The 23848-nt window shown below is 40.2% G+C and overlaps 2 protein-coding genes across 9 annotated transcripts in view; one reads left to right on the top strand and one right to left on the bottom strand.

Moving 5' to 3' along the window:
- Positions 1-22569, top strand: part of DNAH3 (dynein axonemal heavy chain 3) — a 70206-nt gene extending 47637 nt beyond the window's left edge. For 2 of the 4 annotated variants that reach the window (XM_064672946.1, XM_064672947.1), the window contains 9 exons: positions 283-508; positions 836-1080; positions 2468-2584; positions 3189-3343; positions 4107-4274; positions 5378-5520; positions 6015-6219; positions 6769-6906; positions 7090-7498. In XM_064672946.1, coding sequence (XP_064529016.1) covers positions 283-508; positions 836-1080; positions 2468-2584; positions 3189-3343; positions 4107-4274; positions 5378-5520; positions 6015-6219; positions 6769-6906; positions 7090-7443 — 1751 coding nt within the window. In that variant the 3' untranslated portion in view covers positions 7444-7498. Of the gene's footprint in view, positions 1-282; positions 509-835; positions 1081-2467; positions 2585-3188; positions 3344-4106; positions 4275-5377; positions 5521-6014; positions 6220-6768; positions 6907-7089; positions 7499-19983 lie in introns of those variants that run through there. The other 2 variants (XR_010434703.1, XM_064672948.1) reach the window with 2 other exon arrangements.
- LYRM1 (LYR motif containing 1) overlaps positions 11952-23848 on the bottom strand; it is a 12621-nt gene continuing 724 nt past the window's right edge. For 2 of the 5 annotated variants that reach the window (XM_064672986.1, XM_064672985.1), the window contains exons 2-4: positions 16781-16939; positions 15660-15752; positions 11952-14082 (exon numbers count right to left, since the gene is read on the bottom strand). In XM_064672986.1, the coding sequence (XP_064529056.1) occupies positions 13966-14082; positions 15660-15752; positions 16781-16939 (369 nt within the window). In that variant the 3' untranslated portion in view covers positions 11952-13965. Of the gene's footprint in view, positions 14083-15659; positions 15753-16780; positions 16940-19235; positions 19455-21114; positions 21137-21861; positions 21964-23848 lie in introns of those variants that run through there. The other 3 variants (XM_064672984.1, XM_064672983.1, XM_064672982.1) reach the window with 3 other exon arrangements.

The following is a 23848-nucleotide window of genomic DNA, read 5'->3' as shown; positions in this document are numbered from 1 at the left end:
GGGAGAGGACAACCATTGCCATTTAACCTGCCTAGTTTTTGCTTTGAGGTTTTTTTTGTAATACTTCATACCACTAAATTTTAGTACATGCCTCAGAAACAGACTGATACAGCATTTGATACTACTTCTGGGTTGTTGAGGTGGTTTTGTTTGGGTTTCTTTAATTACGATATGTGTTGACTTTTGTCCCTTTATTTTCATTATAAAAATGATTGATAGAACATATTCACTTTCTAATAGACTTTGTCTTTGTTTGCATGTATGAAACACTTGCCATCATAGGTTTACTAAAATTTGCTGATGATGTCAGCATGGGAAGTACAAGCATTCAGACCGTTTCGCTTGGACAGGGCCAGGGCCCAATAGCAGCAAAAATGATTTACCAGGCTATTACTGATGGAACCTGGGTAGTGCTGCAAAACTGCCATCTTGCAACTAGCTGGATGCCTGCCTTGGAAAAAATCTGTGAGGAAGTTATAGTGCCTGAGAATACCAATGAAAAGTTCAGGTAGGAGTTTCAGTGTTTTGCACATTTTAATGGGAGTATTTCTTATTTGCTGTGGACACTACAAAAAGGAAATTAAACTACTTTTGTGTGAATGACTAAGAATATAATTGATATTGTTTATGTGTAGCGATAAAATAAAGATCCATAATTAAATGTCATCTTTTCTACCTGTCCAATATAATCTACTTCATGCCTGCATTTCAGAACAGAGTTAGATGTTATCATTCCAGTTAAGCAAATAGTAGAACTTTGTCTTCTATGATCAACACGCGGGATTCGTCAGTATTAATGATTTTTTGGTAATGTGCTTTTTGAACTTCTTTTTAGGTTGTGGTTAACAAGTTATCCATCAGAAAAGTTTCCTGTTAGTATCCTCCAGAATGGCATTAAAATGACAAATGAGCCCCCGAAAGGTGTTCGAGTGAACCTGCTCCGATCGTACCTGAATGACCCCATCTCCGACCCCGTGTTCTTTGGCAGCTGCCAAAAGCCAGTGATGTGGCAAAAACTTCTGTTTGGCCTTTGCTTTTTTCATGCTGTTGTACAGGAAAGGAGAAACTTTGGCCCGTTGGGTAAGGTTTAGATTATTTTGCAGTTTGTTTCAAAAAAGATTAGTGGAGTTGAAATGCATCGTTGGGGTCTCTCTGTAAGAAGGCAGTATTGTTAGCAGTGTTACAAGAGTGCAACCTGCATTGCACAGAATGTAATGAAGTTTAAAAGTTGTTATTTGCAGGAATTCTTTTTCAGGCAAAGCTACTCTTGAAGCTACTAAAAGTATTACCTGGGGGAGAACCAGAAAGTACCGTTTTTCCAAAAATTACATTAAATTATAACTTACTAAATTATCAATTTATTACTGTAGTTTTCACTAACAATCAAATCCAGTTCCAGTTTTAAATTTTTGTAAGGAAAGATGTGCCTTCTTCAATTCTGCTTTTGTTATTATGTTATGCACACTTTGTTTTATTGAAGTCAGTGCATATATTTACTCAGTGTGAAACAAATTTATGTAGCTGCAATGTGTTGTTCATAAGACAGCAATGAAAAGAGGTGTATCATGAGATTCGTGCTTCAGCTTTTTCTGTAATCTTGACACATGTGGAAAACTCTATAGAATTTCTGCATGACAAATAGAACTTATGGAATTATAGATTCCATTTTTATAACACTATAAAGTTTATGCTCTCCACTGGTGCACATGAAGTTCTCAGTCTTCCAGCTGAGTCTGTCTTCCTCATAACAGGTTGCTGTTATTATTTTGACTGAAAGCCAAAATTTTTATTATTTTAATAGGCAGCTGTTTACTAAACTGCCAGTATGAAGACACTCATATATTGCTATGAAGTAAAATTAGAATTTTTGAAAGTGACAGAGAGGCCGTTTTCAAAAGCAACATCTAGTGCTTAATGGGACCAGCTATCTGGGGGAAGAAGGATAGTTGCAGCAATAGCCCTATTTTTGGTTTGCACTAGGGTATAGGTTTTCTGAAGGATTCTCTTATCTGGAGTATGTTCCTGTTTGCTTGTTTGTTTTATTGCACTGTTACTCTGAATGTCATACACAAATAGTATTAATAGATGGGCAGTTTGATGAAAAATTGGAATCAATAAATGAATTAAAACTCCTGTTTTCATTGTGTCCAGATAGCAACAGATTAACTGAAAGTACCAAGCCAGTAAAATATCATTTTCAGGAGAGTGTGATGTCAAAATGCCTATGTTTGTTTATGTTTTAATTACATAGAATGATGATAATAGTGCCTTAGGATACAGTATTGTTATGGAGTCCTATTGTCCCTTGTGCAGTACACAGCCTGGTATTCCAGGGCTCTTCTAGGTATGTGTGGCAGGTGGTATCTTCAGCTCTGTGGTAGCAGTGTGGTACCAATACCATCATCTCCTGAGCCCAGCTGTCAGTGCAGTGCACCACTGCCCTGTGTATCTTTTCTCAATTGAACAGGTTGGAATATTCCATATGAGTTCAACGAATCTGACCTCAGAATAAGTATGCAGCAGATCCAGATGTTTCTGAATGAATATGAAGAAATCCCATTTGAAGCTCTGACCTATCTAACAGGTACATGCACCACATCCTCTCCTGTGTTGACTTTGCTGGGCACTTTCAGCTGGTACAGTGACAAACTTGTGAGTTCCTGACAAATCGAGTGGATTCCACTCAGGTTTATTTTCTTGGCCCTCCACATACAATTGGTTGTTATTGGTGGATGCTGGAGTTGAACTGTCCTTGGAGTTGGATCCCAAACCCTCAGTTGCTGTTTTGACTTGTATATAGGTAGAAGAATTACTAATGGCCCAGCAAGCCTTCTGGTCTTTGCTTCATATACATCAAGTAAAAATGTCGATGGCCTCTGATTCACCTTTGCTGATCAATGTGAGCCTGACACAGTAAACTTTGGCAGTTTACCAGAGGATGTGATAATAGTCATGAGTTTTAAAGCAGGAGTTGTTGAGCTGTGTAAATAACTTGGTTGCTGTGGCTATTCAGAAAGATAAGATGCTTTTTGGCACCTCCTTTGTCAGCCTTGTCATTCCTTATTTTTGTTTATAGATCTGGAGCTTTGGAGCTTCAGTTTACCAGACTTTCACATTATTGCAAAACAGTTTTTATTTGTTCATTTAGTTTCAGGTTTTTTGTCCTTGTTTTCTTTGTCCTTTCCCAGGGGAGTGTAACTATGGAGGTAGAGTGACAGATGATAAAGACAGGCGTCTTCTCCTGTCCCTTCTGTCCATAGTCTATAACAAGGATATAGAGCAGGACAAATACATGCTCTCAGCTGGAGGTGACTACTACATACCACCACATGGCCCATATGAGGTGAGAAGAAAATAGGTGTAAATTCTCTCTGAATTTTTGGGAAGGAACTTACCTACACTATACTTTGATATGCCGAATACAACAAATTGAAAATAAACCCCATAAGATCACAAAGCCAGGCCAGAACGTATCTAATGTATGAAATATGAATCTGGTATTTAATATCTACCACACCCCAATGGGGACATAGTGACCATCTAATATTCTGCCATTCGTTGATGCAAAGAGCCACCCCTGTGCAGGTTTCCAGTACAGTCCTAGATAGTCAATAGGAAGCTACAGGAATTCATAGGGTACTTCTGTACCCTCTTGCATCACTTTTGCCTTGAAAGCAGTGGTCAGGAGGAAGAGGTGGAATGACAGGTATATACTCAGTTTTCATCCCCTTTTTCCCTTTTAACAACTGCATAAAGATAACAAATGTGCTCAAATCCCACCTATTTGTGTAGCCCACAGTTGTAGGGGTGACACATACAGCATCCTACCCTGTTCTGTGACTGCTGCCAGCACTCCTTGGATATTTCTAATGTACTCTCCTTTTTTTGCCACTTACATGAGGGTGGTAATAACAAATCCTCCATGAGTCTCTGAATCACTCAAAACTTTTATATTTATCTCTGTAGATTGTGTAAGTCAGTCCCTGGATGTGTTTAACAGGGAACTACTGTGTTTGGTTGTAAATGGTTCTGTCCAAGTTGGATATACCAAGTGTTTATGAATTTTGCATTGTGTGATGTCTGGTATCTGAATGTTTCCTTTACAGTCTTACATTGAATACATACGAAGTTTGCCAATTATAACACACCCTGAAGTGTTTGGACTTCATGAAAATGCAGACATCACTAAGGATAACCAGGAGACTAACCAGCTTTTCCATGGAGTGCTCCTGACTTTGCCTAGGCAAGCAGGGGGAGGTGGCAAGTCCCCTCAGGTAACTGGGGAAGAAAGATCAACTTGCACTCTGGAAAGGTGCCCTTTCCTGTCATCTCTAGGCAATTGTTAAACTATAACATTTAATTCCAGTCTGCAAATTCTAATGATGGAAATTCATGCACTGCCTGACTTCATCCAGCACTGGTTGTATGACCATCCCTGCTATTCTCACTAGGGAACAGAGTCCAGAGTGCCAGGAAATTAGATCAAGTCATTCAGCCATCAGGCAAGGAGTATAAGCCCATTGGAGGCAGAAGTTGTCTTCCTGGTGAAGTCTGTGCTACAATGTCTGTTATTACTCATTGAATGCTGGGTTTTTGAGATGTGATTTTTTGCTTCCCCTTTGCTGCTTCACTTTCTGCAGTCCCAAACATGTCACTGTGTTTGAGGCTTATGTGGCACAAAGGAGGGGGCAGTTTGACAGGATGGACACAGACCTCCCTGTCATCCTCCCCTCTGTGGGACTTGGTTGTGAAGGTGCTGGGAATTTCTTCATCATGTCCTGGCAACTCAAGCTAAATCCATGCCCCTTTGAGATATAGATAAATGACATTTCAAGCCTCTCAGATATGACATCCTATATTTTATACACACGTGGATTCTTGAAAAGTGGAATTAATGGAGCCTCATATCTGCAGGGTTGTCTAATGACAATGTTCTCTGATGTCTAATATGCTGTAAGTGAAGCTTCTTTCCTGGCTGGGGTATTCGTGTGGTCTTCCCATAATTTCCCCTGTGCTGCATGCTTTGTCTTTTCCTTCATTGTGGCAGTAATAGGATTATACTTGTCTGCCCTTCTGCCAATTTCCTTAGAAGTCACATAAAACCTTTTTGCAAATAAAACCAAAATTGCTAACAAATTTAAATGTATTGAGAAGGAAAAAGGAGCCGGCAGGCACATGTGGAGACTGGCAGACAGGATAATGCTCAAAGCAAGTAAGAGCATGTAAGCACTATATCTCTACAAAAATTGACTAAAATAGCTATGTGGTTGTGCAGAAAAAAATACAAAATCTAAAGTATTTTGTGGAATTTATTCAATAAAAATATGGGGGGTGGAAAAAGGAATATTCCTTATTCACTGCAAACTTGTGATTTCAGGAAATTGTTGAAGATTTGGCACAGGACATCCTATCCAAATTACCAAGTAGCTATGACATGGAAGAGGTTATGAAGGCATACCCAGTACTTTATGAAGAGTCCATGAATACAGTTCTCAGGCAAGAACTAATTCGATTTAACAGGTAAGGCTCAGTGTTTTGTGTAGTACTGCTAATACCGAAATATGCTTGTGTTCATCAGTACAGGCCTTAAACAGTTGTAAGCTTTTACAAGACATTTTTTTAACATGTTATATTCTGCTTTGGGTGAATCTTTTAAAAAGACTTGAAAGCTGCAGCTGAGTACCTGAATGTAGAAACTGTACATGTATTCTTGGGAGTATGAACTTACATCAGATTTGAGCTTGTTGTGTCAAGGTAAGGCAGCCTACTTTATTCTTTGTCAGTGATAGCCAGGCCCCAATATTCACAGCACACTATGTCAGTGTTACAAGCTTTAAACCTCTGGCCCCTAATTTTCCTTGTTTAGAGTGGAAGTTTTCATTGTCATTTATTTCTTTGTGTGTGTTTTTAATTTGTTTGCTTTTCTAAAGTTAAGTAAATGTTGTGATAACTACAGGTGAGAGAAGGAATTTCTGACAGGACATTGATGACAATTTCTTTGTTTCAATCTGAAGGCTGACTGAGGTTGTTCGGAGCAGCCTCATTAATATAGGCAAAGCCATTAAAGGCCAAGTGTTGATGTCTTCTGAACTTGAAGATGTTTTCAACAGCATGCTAGTGGGAAAAGTGCCATCAATGTGGGCTGCCAAATCCTATCCATCACTGAAGCCACTGGGAAGTTACGTGTCCGATCTCCTCTGTCGTTTGGTCTTCTTCCAGGTATGCTGAGCTGGACTGACAGGGTGCTGTAGTTGAAAGCTGAGTGGGTACAATGTGTATCAGTGCTGTCCTCACTCAGCAGTACTCTGAGAGCTCCAGGTTGTGAACTACTCACACATACACTGCATTAAAAGCACTGGAATTAGCTGGGCAATTGCTCGGCAGGGTGAGTTGGGAGTATAATCCCTGGGTGCTAATCCAGTGCTGCTTTTGATAGTTCCCATTTTTCTGTTTCTAGAAGATTCATTTTAATTGGCTTTGATGTCTTAACAACTTCCCTGCTCAAAGAAACTGGGTGTGAGAATGCTTTGGAAACAGTGCATAGCAGGCACTATTAAATTTTATATATGTGACTGTAAATCTCTTCTCTTTCAATTTGAATAAAAAGTGACACTAATTCCAGATACTTTTTGAACAGCTGTTTTGTTATGAACTCACCCTTCCATTATTTGTCTTGCTCTCATAGCACATCCCTCTTCTGGTGAATTGGCACAGTAAAGACACAACTGTACTTTTTTTCTTACATTTGTTCTTTCTCTCCATATTCAGGATTGGGTCGACAATGGGCCACCCACAGTCTTTTGGCTCTCAGGATTCTTCTTCACTCAGTCTTTTTTGACCGGTGTTTTACAAAACTATGCCAGAAAATACACCATCCCCATCGACCACATTGGATTTGAATTTGAGGTAAGACAAATGCAGAAGAATTTTGGTTTTCTTGAACAGCTTGAAACATGTTATAGGGCAGCAAGAAATAGAGTTTTCAGATGAAAAAAGATTTTATTTAAAGGAGAAATTTCAGACTATCACTTACAGGATTTAATATGCTACAGGTAAAAACAAAATCAAGCAATGGTTTAATCATTTTAGGTGATGAAGGAGGAGCACACAATGGAGAAAATGCCACAAGATGGGGCTTATGTGAGAGGCCTTTTTTTAGAAGGTGCACGATGGGATAGAGAATCCTCATTAATTGGAGAATCACTACCAAAAATCCTTTATGATCCTTTGCCCATAATCTGGCTGAAACCTGGAGAAAGTTCCAAATTTCTTCATATGAACATCTATTCGTGCCCTGTATACAAGACAAGCGCAAGAAGAGGTGTCTTATCCACCACTGGCCACTCAACCAACTATGTTCTCTCCATTGAACTCCCTTCAGACAAGCCCCAAAAACACTGGATAAATCGAGGTGTGGCAGCTCTGTGCCAGCTGGATGACTGAGAGGATCCAAGTCAAAACACATTTTGTTATTGTAAAGATATACTTTACTCCTCAATGGCTGCATGGTTTGTTTTTTTTATGAAATTGGGCCTAAAGAGTTTTGATGCTGATTTTAATGGGAATCTACTTCACAGCTCCTGCAAATAAGACTCTCTGGATTTGCCAGCCACTCCTGTGTCTCAGGAGTATGTAGGGCAAGGAGGGAGGAGGTGAGAATATTCTGTTGTCAACATATAAAATCAGTCCTCAGATAGAATGAACTGCCAGAGCTATATCATAAAACTATAGTCATTCCTCAATGATGTGTCTCAGAATTTCCATAGAAAACGTCTAGACAGCACATGTATGGGGAGCCTGCCATTTCTCAGAACAGTATGCTTGTCTCATAATTTTTTAACTCTTTTAAATTTTTTTTTTTTTAATTTCATTATGATTTACCTGCATATCCCAGGTAGCTGACAAAAGGAGCTGTTTCCTTTCTCCCACTTTACTTCCTTCCAGCCAGCAGCCAAGCCCCACACAGCCACTAATTACCCCCCACAGCAATCAGGGAGAGATGTGGAAGGGTAAAAGGGAGAGAACTCTTGAGCTGAGATAAAGGCAGTTAAATAGGAAAATCAAAAGCCATGCACACATGCAAAGCAAAAAAAAAAAGGAATCGATTTGCTGCTTCCCATGGGCAGGCAGGTGCTCAGCCACTGAGCCCTGCTCAGCAATAACAAAAACATTTCTATATTATCAATCCTGTGCTCAGCACAAATCCAAAACACAGCTCCATGCCAGCCACTGCGAGGAAAATTAACTCTGTCCCAGCCAAACCCAGCACACTTCCTCATCCTGCTCACTTGCATATTGGGCTAATGACCGCCTGAAATTTTGTACTTGTTTAAGCCCTTTCATCAGAGAAGCTCAAAGTAGCTTGCAAGCATTAATTAAAAATAAAATAGCCTGAACATCTTCAAAGAGCTGTACAGTCATTAACTAAACCCCACAGCATGCCAAGAAGGTTCTAAAGATGCATCATTAGACTTGTTGTGTACATGGTACAAGAGAAACACAAAGATCAAGGCAGACATTTAAGAAAACACACACTGCATAAATATCCACTAATTTGGGGTCATGTACTTTTTTTCATTGCCCAGATTGTAGCGTTTTAATGACTTGCTCAAGGCCTCACAAAGTCAGAGATGCAGCCATCATTCAGCAATTCCCAGTATCCTGCTACAAGCATTAAGGGATGCTGCTACAACTCTTTAAAACATAAAGTTCTTGTCATAGGGATTTATCTGCTGTGTCGTGCTTAGCTGTGACAGGTGACAACAGTGTTCATTATTGTTTAATTAACCATTGGCTTGTTTTATACAGATATTCATAAAATAGTAACTGTTAAGAATGGTAAGCCAGGAGTGTTAAGGGGATGTTGTGCAGTGCTGCTCTGCACAGAGATGCACACAGGTAAACACACACACAGGTAAACAGTATCTTCATGGAGCACATTTGATGCCTCATTAACAGTACAGTGTGCAGGTATTTGGTGCATCATTATTGTTACATGGTGACTAAGGCAAAGGTGTCAGGCCAGTTCACTTCATGGATGTTTGTTTTAATAAAAGGGACAGAGATGTGCAGGTGTTTCAAATTACTGACTGGAAGCAACTACTCTTAACAAATTAGACTAAATGATATTTGGTACTTATAGCAAAACAAAACTTGTTTATGAATGCTACACCACAGCTATCCAAATAGTGAACAATTTTTAAGAAGAGAATCGTGTTTCAGCAAATCTATAAATAAATTAATTAAAATTGGTCCTTTACATTTTTTTTTCTTAGGCTTCTTCTTGCTAGTATTGCAAACACAGTCCTCTAAATTAAGCCATTAAAAAAAAAAGTCAGATTTGCAACCTAAATTATATTTTATGGACATCAATTACTTTTAAACTGTTGGAAATCTGTGTCATAGCTTGCCACCTTAACAAGGTTTCTTGTTAACACCTTTTTGTGAACAGTAGTTGATAGTTTATTAAATGACACACTTGTGGTTCTTGTGAACTTATAGTGACTTTGCTACTACAAGTGTGCAATGTCCTTGTTACCGTGTGGTTTTCTAAATGCTTCCTCTGTGTTGATGTTTAGATTGGATATGAAGGCATCTCTTGGAATGTAATTAAAGATGTAATTTCAAGCTTTTGTAGATGTGACCAAAAATATATAGATAAGAGTCCGTAAAGGAGGGTTTGTGCATCTGTTGCTTGCCCCTTTGCCAGGGATCAGGCATGGCTGAGTGGCTTTAGCTGATGATTACTGCAGGATGTGATTTCCTGGGCTGCCCTCCCTGTTTGAGAAAAAGTAATGGAATTTACTGTCAAGGGATATCTGTCTTAGAGATATTTTTCTGTGGTTCTTTGAAATGAGCTTCTCAACCTTATTTCCTGAGCATTGTCTAGACCTTCCTGGAGAATGGTAAGCTGGCTAAACGTTAGAATTCACCAACTTTCTTGGCTGAGATGCATTTTAAGAAAGACAACTCAGCTGCCAGTTGGACATGATAAAAATGTGAAAAATTTTTGGACAAAGTGCCTTATAACAGTAGTATTAGAATTCTGGCTTTACAGGTTTAGTATTTCCATTTCTTAATTAGAAGCACTCATTAAATAAACCACAAAACCCGCCTGTAATTACAGCAAATCACAGATTCACAGCCTTGCTAATAACTCAAAGCAGATGGAAAAAAATGTAGTCTACAGACATTATGGAGCAAGAGATATTTCTGCCTTAGCAGAGAAAGATTTTCAGCTAGGGGTGCTGTAATACAGATAGGTTTGTACATTTTCTTAGGAGATTGAAACCTTTCTCTTATCTGTACAAATAACCATTTCAGAAAGTACTGTCTCTGTTGATTTTAACGTTGTTGGGCTGTTAAAGGGAAAATTATACAATGAAAAAGCAAAAGACCAATCAAAGGCCCCAAATTCTTCTACTTATAGCTAGAATGTTTTGCCTAGTAGGATTAGAAAAATCAGTGAAAGTTGCAGGTCTCAGCTCTAATTAGCATTCTTGAAAATGAATTCATAGGTATGATCAAATAAGTGACCTGTGGATAAAACGTGGATGTTACTGATATAATTTCTGATGGATACATAGTAGGGCCCCAAGAGAGTGAGGTCCAGGTTGCCTTATTTTCTCCAGATCTAAAAGGTATTACAAGAAGAAACTTGTATTAGTAGGGAGATAGATCAGATAACCTAATCCATCTTAACATGTTTCAGTGCTGTAATGCTTCCCTTGGGTTGCTGCTGCAGCATAATGAGCTCTTCCTCACACCCAGACAATGCTGAGGGATACATCCAGCAAGCAGGTGCCAAGTGCATCTTCCTAAATGATTGTGTGCTTGCTAATGTTAGTCATAAGTGCATGGCTTCATAAATTGCAGCCTTACTAATGATGGATTTAGGGACAGAACGTCCAGAAAGGAGGTGTTATTTAGATATTCAAGACCAGATATCATGTCAACAAATTATTACTGCAACTTATTGTCTACCATAAGTTAGCAATGGTAGCTTGCAGGAGAGTTCATGCAACTAACTCAGGGTTTTTATTTCTAAAAAATATAAAGTTAATGTAATCTTTTCTTCTAAATCACGCTAAAGCATCTCCTGACTACAGTGATAAATTAGAAAGAGACGGTATTTACTGGTAGGGGAATAGGAGAAAGTTCAGGAAGTACAGGACAGAGTGTACACTGACTGGTTGCAGTGCATTATAAATTCTGCAGAACTCAGAGGCATTTTAGGACAACATCTTTTTGCAAGTAAAATTAATGTGTAGGAATGACATATTGGGCAATCATTGGGATACTTCTTGACAGAAGCTATACAGTCCTTGGCATTTAATACAAGAGTACCAGTTGAGATGTTTGCTGACCTGCTGGACTGAGTTGCAGATGAATTTTTTTTTATAAAACTCACTCAAAATGGTTTGACCTCCAAAACAAAGGACTCCAGTTAAGGCACATTCTCCTTTCCATACAGAGTTTAACTTAAGCTGCAAAATAAAGGTTTTTCTCTCCAGACTTGACAAAAGTGCTGATCTAGTCCTTCCTTTAGCAGAACAGCCCGAGGTTTCAACAAATCGTAGTCTTTGCTTTCTGGTGCTGGAGAGTAATGAGGATGAGGCACTAGTTAATAATTTTTCCAACACTTATTTTGAAAAATCATTAGGCTTTCTAGCATTTTAAGGCATCTCAAATAATGTGATGCTGTCACTACAGTTCAACTTGCTGGCTTCTCAGTTAAGCAGTAACTTCTTTGAGTTATCAAGGCTACTTGATCCTTTTTAAAATTGCTTGTTTGTATTTTCCTTCAGTAGTAAACTCAAACTCATGTTGTTCTTTCAATTTGGTGTAAATCTTCTGTGATTTTAGGGATTTTTTTTTGAAATAATCTAAATCTTACGGTATGTGCTTAGGAAAGAGTTGTGACTATAACAGAGACAGTAAATTCAGACTGCTTGTTTACAAAGCTGTTTATTCACCCGATGTGTCACAGCATCAGCACCTTCATTAACCACAGGAATTTTAACAATTCAAAAGATTCAAATGATACTTTAATGGCAAAAAGGGAGCTTAAGCTTCCATTCAAACCCCTTGTCTCTGCACATTTTGATTTGGCTCAGTTGACACATGCCTACAGTGGTGTATCAGAATGAGGGTAGGAAAAGACTGTATTTGGACTTCTTTCAGTGAAGGATTAAGCAGTGTGTATAATCATGTTATTTTTTTACTCTCTTTATTCCATCCCCCTTTTCCTAGGCTAAAGGACTTCTGTGTCTTCCTGACAGCACTAAATTTGCAAAGATCCCACTGACAGGCAGAACAATGGCATTTTACCTATTACTTCCCACATGTGGCATTCCCAGGAAATAACTATATGGAAATAGATACCTTTGTGGACTGGAGCCATGAAGGGCAGTGAGAAATTGGGCCAGCCAGTACCTGTCATGCTGATTCACTCCTGTTATTGTTTCCTTGTACTTTCTCATCCGCTTGTGCTTTTTTTCACTCTTAGGAGTGCATTCCTGGGGGAGGGACTGTCAGTCTGTTCTGCACATGACCAGTTCTAACTTACTTTTCAGGTTGACAAGAATATTTCTTTGTCATTGTCTATTAGAGCTTGGAGAGTTTAGGATGAATTGGAGATCTCAGAAGAGGAGATTTCACTGATTTCCCCCACTTTAACAGGAAATCATACACACTGCATTTTTAAAATTTGCTTTTTTTTGCTACTATTAACTTTGGGCTAGAATAGGTTTTCCTTAAAGCTCTGTGGACTGTGCTTAGGTAGTATCCAGTACAGTGTGGCTCTTGTCCACAGCTTGGTCTCATTGTTACTTTCAGCCTGAGGGATGAAAGGCTCCCCCAGCTTTCCTCAAGAACAGCCTGGTAAAGTCAGAGGACTGAAAATGAGGCAAAGTAATTGACGGCCAGTGAGAGGAAAATTCATTTAATTTTAATTCCATTCAAGAGGCATCTGTGAAACAGAAATACCCCTCAAACTTTAGAGACTTGTAGATACTTCCTTTTACTAAAGTTGGGGTTCTGTCCATAATCTGAGAGCTAAAACCTCACACTAAAGTTAAAATAATTGTTGAGAAAGTCCCCACGGTGATTATGCTGCAAGACTGACCATGTGAAAACATGGTCCTCACACCAAAGCATCCTAAGCTTGTTTCCATACTCGTGATACTCTGAAGGGAGAATTTTCAGTCAGTCCATACATGGGAACCTAAGGAACCCAACACTGGAATGTTTTACTCAGAGTTGTGTAATGGCATTCCAAACTTTGCATTTCACATCCACACCCTCTCCAAAGGAAGGGGGAAAAGCTGACTTGGAGTCTCTAGACCATCCCTCTGCAATTTGCAAAAAGGAAAAAGAAGGAGTAGTGGGCACTTCAGTTGTGTCTTTGCTACTGCCCATTCAGAAACAGAACTTCACCACAGAGGTACTATGAAACTGCAACGTTTCCCCAGGGACAACAGGCAGAGCAGGGACAAGAGAGGAAGGAAAGCAGCTGCATGATGCAGTCATTGTGTTCCCACTTGTGTTCAGAAGATCAAGAATCTGCTTGATTCTCCTGGATTTCCTTAATTTTGACTGACCCTTACACAAGGCACAACTGAGTTACAACTGAGCACACAGAATCCTGAAACCATCAGACAATCCTGCTATAGATTGAGTTTGAGAACCTGCTGTAATTTGTCCTGATGTCAAAGTAATCTTTGTATCACACCTCACTCCTTGAAAAGTGTTAGTTTTATTGACAAGTCAGTGGTTAAAAATAATATAAATAAATAATAGACCAACTTTATCCATCATATGCAATGTATCAATTGGCTTTTTGGCCTCAGGAAATGTGTGAGCAAGTGACCAAAACACCTTAGTTCACAGTTGTGCACACAAATCACCTGGACTGCAGTTCACAGCTTAAAGGATGTGATTACACATCACAGCTTAAGTGGTGGGCTATGAAACTTCATCATGGGATTTCAGGTATATTGGCTTAGAAATCTTCCTTAACTTTTCCTGGTGTCGCAACGTACGACCTTGTTTATGGGCGAGACCCATAGGAGGCAGATGGATCTGGAAAAGAAAATCCCACCAGTTAGGAGCAAACTGGGAAGAAAAAAGGCAGCATATATACAGACTAGGTGTCACTGAGATTTAAATAGTTTCTTCACACGTTGGAGAGGGCAAGTGTATTGTCTCTATCCAGGTTATTAGATTTCTAGGAGGAGCACTGTCTAAGGAGAGATTAGTGGAGTAACTTTCAGGCCCTAAATGTTGTGTTTATTAAAATCCTATGTTTTAGGCCTTAGTAACCTTGTTTTGCAGTTTGATATCAGACTGTAATGATAAAATACTTGTTGAAGTAGGACTGCTGTTCCAGAACAATAAGACCTAGATAATCCTAAAAATTCCTCAGTAGATGTCTTGAAGCACTGTGTGATTTATTCATACCTACTTAAGAAGTCACAAAATAACCCCAAACTGTATGTATTGAAAGCCTGCCTTCTTTTTGTCGTGATTATATATGCCACATTAAAATGCACAATCAATGTCATTGACTCCACAAGCAGAAGGAGCAATAGGTGACAGGCTCTTCCTTTGATTGACAAAGTCTTTTTATTTCATAAGACTCTCCGTGGGAGTCATGCAGCTGTAACCCCCCCTAAGTGACTGGAAAACGTAGGTGGTAGCAGTCAGATGTTATTGTTGCTGAGGCTGTCAGGCTGTAAGATGGCTGTTTAGGTGCAAATAGTAGTAAAAGCACTGACTAAAGCAGGAGTAGAGATTTCTAGAATCTCAGAAATAATAATCATCTAGTTTGTCTGAGAGAGCTGATCCTTTGGGGTTTTGAAGCCACTGTAGAGAACACATTTTAGGCCCATTTCTAGGAACACTGTTTGCCAGATGTGCACTGTAATTCTGTATTGTGAAAGAGATGCTGACAGTGACCATATTTTAGGCAAGAATCTGATGAAGATACAATTTGCTTTTGACCGTGACTGCATTGATCAGGGAACTATAGATGTGAAAATATAAACTAATTAACAGGAGTAGAGAGGAAGCCTCTTTGGGAGGCAACATAAAGTACTACAGACAAAAGTGACTGGGCAGGGAGGAAACTGTATTGAGTGGTGCAATAGAAGACACTGCTGCAACTTCCAGTATTTCAGTAATCTTGGGTATGTTTTTCTCTAGGAAGAAGGGAAAAGAAGCAGCAACATAGACAAGTGTTTCCACAGGACTTGATTTATGACCAGTAATGTAGGCTATGAAAATTATTTTATCTATGGCAGATGCAATTAAGTATTTTTATTCTCTCATTCTTGTTTATTATTTGATTCCATTACCATCTTTTTCTACATTCTTTGGTCAGACAAGACTGGCTAAATATTCACAGGCCTCGGGAGTTTGGCTCACACAACTCCATTTAGGCTTTGACTCCTTATTTTGAGAAGAAACCTGACAATTTACAGTGAAAGAAGATAGATGGAGAAGGTTTCAATGTACACTTGGCTCTGATTTAGCACACATTTAAATGCCAGCTCATCTAAAAATGCAGTGCAGTGACAGTGATGTAAACTCATGGTTTCATTGTGCAGGGAGAGCTAAGCAGGTAATGCTGAAGGCTTTGTGACTGGATTTGTACTCACAGGTCTCGGGTAGGGGATATTATAGTGCAGTCCAATTTCTATTCTTGCCTCACATTCTTCTATGCACTGCTCAATCAGCTTTGGATCTGTTACCTAAGATCATACAAACAAATATTTTGTAAAAGTACAGCAATTAGCAGCTGGAAGCTCAAGTGTAAATGATGCACAGCCACGTGACTTTCTTTAGCTTGTTCTGGCAATCCCAAGGATACAAGGATTGTATTGTTCACATCCATAAAAGGTAACATCAGTATTTTCCTTGACTCAACAGCTCTGGGTGTGATGGTGCTGGATGTTAAGGCCCAGAGGCTGTCAGGACTGAAGCTAAAGGAGGAGTTTCTTACCCAAACATGGTATTTTCTCTGTAAAAAGACAATACACATGTAAACTACTAATACATCCATGAAAAAGCCACACTCACCCATCCGTCACTCTGTGAGGTAGCTAGAGGAGAAAGGAAGGACACTCCTTGGTGCACATTCTCTTACCATGCTATCCAGAAACTCCCTTTGAAGTCAGAAATGTGGTGTAAATTATGACTTAAATTAATTTTTTGACTTTGCATTACTTCAATTTAGTCCTAGAGCAATATGGGCTATAAGTAAAAATTGTGATCTTGAATTACAAGAAGGACCTTTGATTACCATGGAGTCTGTATCGCCTCTTTCAAAAGGGGTTTGAAATTTCTTCCTTAAGAAAAAAATTAAAGTGCTTCTTTTAAAAGAAGTGCCAATAATTGCTGCTTTGAAAAGAAAAAAAGAAGCTGCTGAGCTCTGTTTGCCATTGCATGGGTAATGATACACTTAGCTAACTTTGTAAAGATCAAAAGCTGCTTCAATTACACAGGCAGTATCTTTGGAATTTAATTTTTCTTGGCACTTTTTTAGTGAAAAGAGACCTTTTAGACTTCTACAGCAGTTAATGAAGAGCTGAAATGGTTTGACTTTTCTCAAGGATGAAATTTAAATTATAACCCAAATACACCCAAACCATTTAAGGTGAATAAAATTTTGGGAGCTCAGTTCTTATATTCGTATCTTAGCATCCAGTCACTGAGACAGTGCAAAGAGCAAGAGGAAGGAAGGAAAGAGCAAGAAATTCAAAGCTGTAAGGACACTCACGTGTTTGTTTTTTCGGAATAACGTTCTGGCCTCATTTTGAATGTACTCTTTCTCTTTAACAGTCTCCTCTGTCTGTCCTGATGCCGACTGCCATTTTTTGGCTATTTGAAATATCTTGCGGTAAAGGCCAAGAACTTTTTGTCGAGTCGCTGGGGTCATCTAGAAAAGACAACACAAACCCCCAAACATATGCATGAACATTTGAGTTGCTAAAAGGCCAGCAAGCAGTACGTGTTTTCACACCATTGAATTAGTTTAAAAATATTTCCATCATCTAAAAATATGCTGAGCTGTATGAAAAAACCCTGAAATAGCTGTAAACAACAATTAGCTGTTGAAAGCTGAAGACCCAGTCCAGCAAAGTATTTAAACTGATACTTAAATCTGTCTCCATTCAAACAGCTTGAGTTCATGCTCAAAGTTAAGCACTTGGTTTAGTGCTTTGCTGAATCACAAGCCTGGTACAAGAATGCCTGGGTTCTGTTTCACGGCTGTTTTGCAACAGACATTGGGCAAGTCACCGAAACTGTAAGTGCCCCCCTTCCTGAGACGTCGTTGTACCAGTGCTGACCCTATCTTTGCAAAGCATCTTGAGATCTGTGAATGAAATACGTGATAAACCCACCACGATATTGATGAAAACCTGTGTAGGCCTCAGGGGCTGAGAAGCTTGTTTGTGGTACCGTGACAGGAGGCAGTAATGATTCAGCTGGAGTTTGATGTGATGAAAAGGTGATGAAAGCTATTTTATCTAAGCACTGCAGGAGAGGCAGACTAACTGTGGATTTAGGAAAGTCCTGAATGTCTTGATTTTCAGAGAGCTGTGTACCTGCTGAGCCCACTGAATCAGCCTCCAGGTGTGATAAGAATATTTGTCAGAAGAAAGAATGAAATCCTATTCTTGTTTTATGTAATTGAGCCTTTTATCATATAAATGGTTACACTATTTCATGCCAGACCACAGATATCCCTGAGACAAATCCACTTCTGGAATAACAACATTTCTGACATGGATTAAGTTAACAGAAACAATGACTTCTGCTTTTGGGGCACCACAACTGTCAAAGGCACTTTACTGTCCCAAAGGAAGATGCAGCAGCACTCCCAAGTAAGTGTATGGATGCAGTGAGGAACAAGTGTCAGGGACAGGACATTATCTGACTGTCTCAGGATCCACTTGCCAACCTGGAACTCTAATTACTGTGGCTGAATCTATCCTGAAATCAGACCTGTGTGCTGGGAATGGCTCCTCCAGAGGACAGTTTGGAGCAGAGTTATTCAGATAGCCTGAGCTGCCCTCTGGAGGGAGTGCTCTTTCCCTCTTTTCCTCCCACATGAGGAAAAGCTGCTTTCTAATGCATGCACCCAAACTACTGTGGGAAGTGTGGCAATGTGCTATCGCTCATCTCCTTGCAGTCTGTGGCAATTCCTGTTTTTCTGGGTTGTGGAAGAGAGGCTTGAGCCAAAGTCTTCCCAGGCCATTCCGTTCTCAAGTGGCTGCCTCTGCCACGGTGACTGACCAGAACGGGCCTCCTGTGGCTCCAGACACTCACCAAAGTTGGAATTACTGATACTAACATGAAGACAGGATTTGGCCCATAGTTCTTTATTGTAAAAAATCCCAAACTATTAAATCCTAGGCTTTTTTGTCTTAACTGTTGCTATGATCTGAAGACTTTCATGGTTTCATGAACTCTTTTTCTCTGGTTTGTAAGAGAAAACAATTTTATTTTGCTATTTGTATTCTAACATGTTTAACTAATCATATTTTTTCCCCTAGATGGAAAATTGTTCTTCCTACCCAGCAGAAGGTATTTCTAGTAAATGTTTACAGTATTTCTAGGAAACAAATATCCACAACATTATAACTAAGTAGTCCCAGCTCATCAAACACTATGGAGTAAGTGCTTCAATTTATCCACTCTACAGCTCCACTTCAGGCAATGAAATTAGTCAGACACAAAGCCACAGATGAACATATATCTGAAAAATCACTGCTTACCCCTGCCCCATGCATATTTTGTACAGAAAACAAACAGTTCAATTACAAGGTCTAACCAAGCACAAACTGAGTCCCAAATCCTGGCCTCACTCCTGTGCTTTTATCTGAAGGTGTCACCTTTGTGGAGCTGATAATACTCTTTGTTCCCTGCTGACAGCTAATAAAAGGCAGTACTGTGCTAGAAACTTTCACCTTAGGTTCTCATGTAATCCATAAAGAAAACAAGAGGAACAATGTTAGGGGAAAAAATGTTTAAAATACAGGTTTCAGTTCTGATCTACACAGACAATTTCCAAGGCCACAACTTGGGCCAGCCCTTTGTTCAGAGCTGATCACACCTTCTGCTCTTGGATTTTAAACATACCGAGTATCTGTTTATAAAGATGTTATTGAAAAGTTTAGAACTCACTTTTTTTCCCCACTAGTTGTTCCACTGCCCTATCTAGAACTTACCCTTTCATTCTTTAACTTCTTTGTGTTGGAATTGCTACAGAAGTGTGTAGCCCCTCGTCTAGGCATGGGCTGCGCTTTTGCATTCTCGCTCTCCTTCCCACATATGCTGGATGATGTAAAAGACATTAAGCAGCTATTCATGTACACTCAGCAACCAGCTGCTCCCAGGCTGATTTAGTTGACAATTTCTAACAATACAGACCTGCTCAAAAGCCATTTCTGCAAAGATACATAAATGTAGGTGTGAGGAGCCCTTTACAGATTGAGGACCCCTGCCTGTCATAGGAAAGGATGAGAGCAAATAAGACAAAATTCAAAGCCTAGGTCAGATTCTGATCTGAGTGGGAGTATAAACAGAGAATAATTCCACTGAGAGCAAAATCACTTCCAACTTAAAATGTTGTAAATGAGATTGGAATTTTTTCTTTGGTGTAAACAGAGCCCACACTGACAGAAATGTAAGTGACGGTACAAGTCATGTATCAGGTGTAATTTCATCAAGTGACACTACTTTTATTAGTTTTGTGGGTGTGCAAAATGATTCTGAGTGGGATAGAAAGGAAGATAAGGAAGGCTTTCATGTCCTTGTAGTTACTCATCCTGCAACTTACATCTTTGGCATTTAAATCATAATTATATTTCACATCTCTGGAATGCTAAGTGGATGTTACACCACTTTCCCACTAACACCCATCTTGTGGTAGTCACACCCATTGTTTAACTTCTACCACCCTTCATTTTATTGCAGCAGGCAGCCCACAGAGGTTAACCACAGGCGTTTGTGTCAAAAAGTACAGGGCTATTGTATTAGCTGAGCAAATTTCGGGTGTTTGCTGCCACAGAACAAACCAGGAGAGGTCAAAGGTAGGTGTGTGCGCACAGACGTGTCACTGGGAAAAGCGGGAGGCTGCAGCTGGTTTGGAGCCCCCTGTCAGAGTCCGGGCTTTGGAGGGAAGCCAGGCATTGGCTTCCAAACAGGCACAGCTGGATGCTGGGGCAGAGCCCGGCAGCGCGGGGCTGTATCGCTCTGGGATCTACATGCAAACCCCTCTTATCAACAGCACATCAAGCACCTGAAACATCCCATTGTATCCAAACTCGCAGCGGAGATCTGAGCAGTTAATGAGTTACTGCGTGGTGAAGATGCAAACTTTTTTAACTGTTAATTAAAACAAATGATACCTTAGACTATAAAATGCCATAAGTTTTTCTTTCAGGAATAAACATTCCTTTGGATTTTTAGATAGTTGACCCAAAAATTCAATAATCTGAATAATCAGTGAAACATCAGTCTTCTTTTGCTATTTGCAGGCTTGTTTAGAATTTAAAAGTTTATATAAAAATAACAAAAGGAATTTGTCAACTGTAAAATGACCCCAATAGTGCAGTGTCAAAGCAAAGCCAGGACTGCAGGCAGGCTGCACTGAGCCTGACCACAGATATACAGGCAGCTCAATCCTACCTGCTTCCCAGTGAGGGATGCCTGGCTCCAAATGCCTGTCCAGCACTCTCCTGCTCTCTGCACGGTGCCTTTGCTGGTTTTAAGACTATTTTATTTGAAACTTTCTTCTCACATCAAGCATTAGCTACCAACTTTAAACGTAAAATCTGCCAGCAGTGAGTACGTAGAGGATTTTAGAAAACAAAGGGTGAAAGTAATGGCCCATAGGGAAAAAAAGAGGATCTTTTAAAACAATAGATCTCCTCTTTTACATGCCAGCTAACTGGGGCATGTGTTAGTAATGCACACGTTGTGCTGGTGCTGAGAAATTATTTGCTTGGGGAGGAGATGGTGGGGAAAAGAACTCTGCATGAAATAATTGGCAAAGGCTACTTTGAACTTCTCAGATGTAAAATGTTTTACTTAGGAGCAACACACCTTTTCCTTGACAGCTGATTTGCTACTGGCAGGGAGTCCTAAAGACATAGTGACAAGCTGCTGGGCTGACTGCCTTCCAAATCAAGCTGTGCTCACATCTCTGTGATGGGAATAAATTACATCATTCAAGACCATGGTGTATCAATATTCTAGTGCAGAACACTCTCATGTTCCATACAATGTGCCCCTATGACAGTCCAGCCTGTTGACCATCTACAGCTCCTCTTCGCTAATGTTTATTTAAGGAGATGCAGAAAAATGCACATATCTGACCTTTTCTTTTTTAAGAGTTAAACGATTCCACTTAGCTAAAGAGCGACCTGCAGTCTCTCTCCTGCTGCTAATGAGCAGATAATCAATCATTCCTTCCACAGTTCTCCACAGCAATGAGAGGCCAGTAATCCATATTCATCTTTCCCGCAAGTCTGCCAAAATGAGCCTTTAGTTCCTAAGGCAGCAATGGTTTTGGTTCTTTGAGGGACAGCAACTGAGACAATGAGTCCCTGTGGCACAAAAAGGAGGGGTCACAGATTCCTGTGATAGCTGGGCAGCTCATATGCCTTCCAGCAATACTAAGTTTCAAAATTCAGTTTCCACAAAAGTAATTTTTTCTTCTTTTGCTCAAATCAAGGTCTCAGTAGCCTGTGACAGCTGGCACCCTGCAAACCCCGAGCACATGTGGCTGCAGGATGTGCCTGGCAAAATGAAAACTTCATTTGATTGTCATTCTTGATTGAACATTCATACCTTTTTTTTTTTAAGATTCAGCCAAAACCGAATCATAGCGAAACTTCAATCACAGCTAAAGTATTCCATCTCCACATAGTGAAAAACAGACTAGAATGACAGATAATATTCTTCCATGATGGTGTCACATCCTTATTTCTACCAGTGACAGAAGCCTGCAAATTTCAAGACATTCCCATTAAGGATTTATTTGACTCAATTCTCACTGTTTCCATCTGCAAGCTGCAATCACAAATACATGCATCTTTGGTGAAAAAGAATGAAATTACTGAATCAAGTTATTCAGTAAGGGTATCTGAAATCAGGGTAACTTTCACAGTGTTTAGGATTTTCTAATGCCAGTGTGTTTCTGCTGGCAAATTGATCTGAAACTCTGATCTGAAACCCCAATTGATACCTCTGAACCTGCCTCTCTAAGTCATTGAACTGACACTGTTCATCAGCTGGGATAAGAACTCTGCCATTCTATCTCGTGCCTCAGATTTCTGACTGAACTTGGATCTCTTTTAAGCTTTCTCTTACATATGGAGCAGTCTTTTGATCAGAAAAAGAAAACTGCATGCAAAGAGAATATAATTAAATAGTAAAAGCAAGGACATGGATTTTATCACTGGTTTCCTGCATCATTTTAAATAAGCCAATTTACAGAAAATTAGTATTCTACAACATTCTTTTAATTTGAATAAACGAAAGTCTAGTCCCTTTTGATCAGTTTTCATTGTTTTAGTCTGAGGTGGTCGAGGTATTATCTAGTTTTAGTAGGACATACAGACTCTTGCCCTGGGAGTGCCTCCCATGCCATAGGAGCCTGAGGAAGACCAGAAATGCTGAGTTAGACTGTGGAGAGGGGGAAGGGAAACAAAAAAAATTGCTTTACTTATTTCTTAGCTTTCTCATGAAAAGCACACAGTGTCCAGGTAAACTCTAAAGCAGTATGAACTTGTCTCTTGTCTTGTCCAGCTGTCATTCATGTTTTCATACAGTTAGAATGGTTTTCTCCTCCTTTCTGTTTAGTTTTCAATTACTTACAAGCAGTGAAAGAGGTTTTAATGCAGTGTGAGAAATACAGCAGAGAAAATGAAGTCTCTGCTATCCTTGGATGGCCTTGCTTATATAACATAGAAGCCTACAGAAATATAACACCATGGACACAAACCCCAGTATAGATTTATGCACCTTATTCATACCTTGGCTTCCAGCCAAATGCAACTGAATGCATGAATAGAAATATTTCCCAGCATTGGAAACACCCAAGCTTAAAAACAGGTATTAATATTAAGGCCAGCAGAGACACAACCCTCCCTGCCCCTTTTCTTACTTCATTCTGAGGGTCACTCAGTGAAACTCATTGATGCTCACTGATAGACGTGACTTTTAGTCACTATTTGAGAAGCATAGCAGGGCTGTAGGCTCAGAGGGCTGTGGGCACTGAGGGCTGTGGGGCACAGAATCACTGAATCAAAGACCTCTGAGACCACTGAGGCTAATGTGTGACCAAACATGAGCACGTCAACTAGACCAGGGCACCGAGGGCCACGGCCAGTCTTGGACACCTCCAGGGACGGTGACGCCACAACCTCCGTGGGCAGCCCCTTCTGATGTCTAATCACTCTTTATGTGTACAAATTCTTCCAAATGTCCAACCTAAACCTCTCCCGGCACAACTTAAGACTATGTCCTCTTGTCCTATTGGCACTGAACGCTGTGGGCACCGAGCACTGCGGGCACGGAGCACTGTGGGCACCGAGGTTTGTGGGCACTGAACACTGTGGGCTCTGAATGCTTAGGGCACCGAAGTTTGTGGGCACCGAGGTCTGTGGGCACTAAGCACTGTGGGCACGGAGCGCTGCCCGCCCCGGGCGCCCCCGCAGCCGCCTCCGCCAAGATGGCGCTGCCACCCCCGCCGCGGCCTGCAGCTGCGCGGCCGCTGGGGGGCGCTCCAGGCGCGGGCTCCCTTGCGCCCCCCGGCGGCCGGGGCAGCCCTGCC

This window comes from Pseudopipra pipra, chromosome 16 (assembly GCF_036250125.1).
Source record: "Pseudopipra pipra isolate bDixPip1 chromosome 16, bDixPip1.hap1, whole genome shotgun sequence".
In the NCBI taxonomy this organism is placed as follows: Eukaryota; Metazoa; Chordata; class Aves; order Passeriformes; family Pipridae; genus Pseudopipra; species Pseudopipra pipra.
The sequence above is the reverse complement of the archived record's forward strand: the minus strand, read 5'-3'. Positions and strand labels throughout refer to the sequence as shown.